At 40.5% G+C, this 5,000-nt stretch overlaps 1 protein-coding gene across 7 annotated transcripts in view; it reads right to left on the reverse strand.

The window, feature by feature from the left end:
* LOC117407217 (runt-related transcription factor 1-like) overlaps positions 1-5,000 on the reverse strand; it is a 71,904-nt gene that overhangs the window by 10,900 nt on the left and 56,004 nt on the right. For all 7 annotated transcript variants that reach the window (XM_059029438.1, XM_059029433.1, XM_059029436.1 and 4 more), the window contains one exon: positions 2,079-2,235. In XM_059029438.1, coding sequence (XP_058885421.1) covers positions 2,079-2,235 — 157 coding nt within the window. The remainder of the gene's footprint in view (positions 1-2,078; positions 2,236-5,000) is intronic.

The raw sequence follows: 5,000 nt of genomic DNA on the forward strand, positions 1-5,000 counted from the left end.
CATTACTTTTTTTGTGTAATCACACTGCTTTTAAAAATAGTCAAGCTGCATTATCAGTGACAAACCTGGATGATTTCATTTAATCAGCAAACAAAAGTGCCCTCAGCAGCCCTCTCATTCCAGCCCCTTAATATAGTGCTGAGAAATTTGATGTCAGTGAACAACTCTGGATTAGAGGCACTGATCTAAGCACCTGACTGTCTGCAGAGAACCCACAACCACACCCATACACACACACACCCACACCCACATCCACACACCGACACCCACATACACACACACCCACACCCACACACACACCCACTCTCACACATACACACACTCACACTCACACACACACACACACACACACACACACACACACACACACACATACATACACTGTTACGCAAGCACCGTGCACTGAACACACAGTCCTCTGGAGGCACACCCTCCTGGCCAGGGCACTATTTCACTGAGTTCTGGAGGTCTCAGCCTGGTTCTGAGGGGGACACTGCCAAGCTTAATTAAACCAATCACAATACAAGAAGCTTCCAGGTTCATGTGCATCACAGTATCCACCAATATCTGAGTCTTTACTACAGACTCTTCCCATGGAGTATTTATCTCAGAAAAAAAAATTTCTTCAAAATAGGCCCCCTTCATCCTGATTACACATTTCCTCTTTAAAAAAACATATGTCAAAGCTTTATAAGTGCCACTGAAATTGTACAAATACAACAAATGAAAACGCTTGCAGAGTAAGCCTGGTGAGACGAACACACTTGCACGCTGTGATGATTGTGGAGATGCTTGTTCCACTCAGAGTCAGGAAGCGAGTCTCCCATTGGAGCAATGCCAGCTGGACGCAATGAAGGACCTTCTTGAACGTCGACAGTAATCTGTCATCCTTACAACTTGCTTAGACTCTGGAGCCAGGGATCATTGTGTTTGTGTTGAAGTGATTTGAAGAAATGAATTCATACACATTAAACCCGAGTGATCCCCATGCGTCACTAGGGGTCCACCCCCGAACAGATATCTTACACTCAGGGAAAGAAATCCCACTGAGATTATCTGACATTATCTGGTAACACACTGTATAACTGTTCCCAGGCGTCTCAGACCCACAACATCCCAGTAACAAGGCAGCAAGTGAGGGAGGCTGGCCTGCTGCAGACGTTCAATATGAATCTGTCTCGCTCGCTCCTCTGATTGCAGGGATCTGTATGGGTTACATATTTTCAGTTCTGCAGTTCCTCTTACTACATTCTTGCATCTGATACAATTATCACTGGTTGCACATTAGGTACTTCCTAAGTACCATGCTGTATGCATAGAAACTGCATGTGCACCAACAAGCACTACAGTACGGTACGGTAAAAGAAAGCTATTAGATGCATCATCTGGTGTGAGGTCAGACGGTACTATTACTACCCAGTTTTACAGCACAGGCCAATGAAATCCCCCAGGGAAAGGGGTACAGCCAGCCTATATCATCAGTGGCTGAAGAGAGATTCAAACCATAGGGTTTTTTAACGTGTTTGCCAATCCCATCTCTGGCAGGGAGCTGGCTTAGCCTGGTTTGTTTGCATGTTATGGCCTGTTACTAAATGTTACTGGTTCCAGCTAATGAGCTGTAAATGACTTGTGCCTGTAAGACTTCTTCACCTTGGAATGCATTACCTAATTATATTACCATGCCAGCCCCCAGGTCCTTTGAAGCTGTGCTAATGGGATATCAGACACCCAGCCAGTGAAAGCTAATGTTATTAATTAGTGTCGGTCTGTGTCAATGCAATGGTTTGATTGTGTTTGTGTCGCTTCTGTCTGCGGTGTCTCTTTGCACAGGCTTTCTTTCCACTCATTTGAATTGAGTCCAGCTAAATATTCAGATAAACTAGGCGTTGATGTCTCCTGAATGGTGATGCAATGCAGTGAATAACTATTCAGATAAACAAGGTGTTGATGTCTCCTGAATGGTGATGCAATGCAGTGAATAAATATTCAGATAAACAAGGTGCTGATGTCTCCTGAATGGCGAGCAATGCAGTGAAGGCTGTGGGCCTGTGCTAGTCAGATGTTAGGCTCTCACTCACCTCTGCCGCTGCGCCCCACAAATCTCAGGTCGTTAAACCGGGCCACCTGGTTCTTCATGGCGGCCGTGGCATTGCGCAGCTCTGCCGAGTAATTCTCATCATTTCCTGCCATCACGGTGACCAGCGTGCCATCGGGAACGTCGCCCAGGCCAACCACCTGCGCAGAACACAAGACAGAAGGGCAGGGTCACTGGAATGATGACATTCAAACATCATCGTGTGAGGTCAAGTTAACAGCGTACAGTAACACACACACACACAGTACAGACATGGCCTGGGGAGCAGACAGCATAGAGGCCCTTGTAAACGATTACTTGTCTTCCTCCTGCACCTGCAGTCCCTGTTCATTGCTCCACACACACTCTTCCTCCTGCACCTGCAGTCCCTGTTCATTGCTCCACACACACTCTTCCTCCTGCACCTGCAGTCCCTGTTCATTGCTCCACACACAATCTTCCTCCTTCACCTGCAGTCCCTGTTCATTGCTCCACACACACTCTTCCTCCTGCACCTGCAGTCCCTGTTCATTGCTCCACACACTCTTCCTCCTGCACCTGCAGTCCCTGTTCATTGCGCCACACACAATCTTCCTCCTGCACCTGCAGTCCCTGTTCATTGCTCCACACACACTCTTCCTCCTGCACCTGCAGTCCCTGTTCATTGCTCCACACACACTCTTCCTCCTGCACCTGCAGTCCCTGTTCATTGCTCCACACACACACAGGGCTCATTCACAGACTGTCTATGTGCTAGCTGTCTGGCTGGCTGCCCTGGCTCTGCACTGCCTGGTTGTTTTAATGTGGTATTCTCTGATTGCTGTAGTTAATGTTCGCACATGTGCATGCCAGCAGTCAGATAGAATGCAGAGGAAATTAAATGTTAATAAGTTATTACCCAGTTTCCCCATTCTAGAAACACCCCCTTGCAAATAAAGGTAACGTTTTAAAAAACTATTTCAGACTTGCAGACATGCAGATCAGCAATTAGCTATTGATTGTGTATGAACATGTAAAAAGTAAATAGACTATGCTGATGTGAACTCCTGGATATTAATAACTCAGCAATAGCAGTATAATAAGATATAGAATATTAAAAGAAAACAAACAGTGAGCACATTTCTGTTGCTTTGTCTTGCAGAAGATCAATAGCATGCATACCAAAAAGAGGTGCAAATAACTAATTCCAATTGAAGGAGCAGAGAAGCAGAAGCAGCATTCAGAATGCACGTCATCCGCAGCACAGGACCTGCAAATAAACTCTGTGCATCCAAAACTGCACGCAAGCAAACGTGGAACAAGACTATATATAACACACAGAAGTGAGAATGACCTGCAATAAAATACACAAAAGGAAACAGCAAACAACACCCTGGCACTGTGCAAAGGCTGTGCATTGTGCACTCCATATGGCTTTATCAAGCAATGCATTTTCTTAATCCTTTGCACACGCGCGTTTACGACCCACGCTGTCTACGGGGCTGGCAATGCACAGGAGATCCCTCACTAACATCAACAACAAGGCATGTTCTGAAATGTCACTGACATTGTTTTACACAGTGCTGCATTGTAATTTTGGTTTGCTCTTAGACCGTAAAGGTAAAGGTAAAAAACAAAAACAAACTAATATACATGTCGGTAAAACGGTTTGCGCAACTGGCAAGATTTTCATTTTAAAACAAGATATTTAATCACTGGAAGTGTAATACCATTATTATTATTATTATTATTATTATTATTATTATTATTATTATTATTATTATTATTAGTGCAAAGGAAGCAATGGTTTTTAAGAATCTTAAAAAAGAAACGGTAAAGTACTTAACTTCTTGTAGTATATAACGCAAGGAAATCGGCTTCATTTGCGATATTGTAATAAAAGCGTTTCCTTACAACTTTGCTAATCGAATGTATATAGGGCCTACTGACTGTAATGCTAATATGTGTTCATTTGAGAGAAAAAAACGTGGTGACACGACGAGACAACAGCGTTACAATGAGGCGTGTTGCTGTTATTATTATTAATATCATTTATATTAGTAGTAGTAGTAGTAGTAGTAGTAGTAATAGTAAACGTAGTTGTCATAGTAAATTACTGACTTTTATATTGAAAAACTTTATGGTCGCCTGCTATCAGGCTTTCAGCTTTGTTTAATATTAAAATCTAAATTTGAAACGCGAAATGTAAGATTGTATTTGGTTCAATAACGAATATTATATATATTGTTTGCAAAATGATGTACGTTTAAAGAAATATGTAGGCCTAAAACAAAAGCAACACAAAAATCATCTTATGCCCACATTAGCAAAATCTGCTCGATCTTAAAGTGATGTGTAGCCTATTACTGTTTTTAAAAGAGGAACGCGGGTTTATTTTATTTTTTTAAAGCACGAAACGAATGATATATATTTTTTTACTTTTTATTTATTACAAGAAAAAGGTATACATATATACACATGCATAAATATATATATATATATATATATATATATATATATATATATATATATATATATATATATATATATATATACATACATACATACATACATATAAAAACATACTGTAATACACATTAACCTAAAACGAATGATATTTAAAGCCAGCCTTTATGACTTGTGCTTAGAGGAAACGTTACATCAAATACAGACAGACTTTAAGAACAAATACAGACATTCCTTTGTATTTGTTTTTATTATTATTATTTTATTATATATATATTATACAAATGTGAAATGCGTTAAAAAAAATATTTAGCTAAAATATATCCAAGCCACATTGTTTCGTTAGGATAGCAAATTGGCTTTTAGGAGAATAATACAGTATATTCGTTTAGCTTGCAATTTTTATTATTATTATCATCATTATCAGTAGTATTATTTTTAGTAGTGGTATTAGTATTACTAGTACTGTAGTATTGATTTT

Source organism: Acipenser ruthenus, chromosome 8 (genome assembly GCF_902713425.1).
Source record: "Acipenser ruthenus chromosome 8, fAciRut3.2 maternal haplotype, whole genome shotgun sequence".
Classification (NCBI taxonomy): domain Eukaryota; kingdom Metazoa; phylum Chordata; class Actinopteri; order Acipenseriformes; family Acipenseridae; genus Acipenser; species Acipenser ruthenus.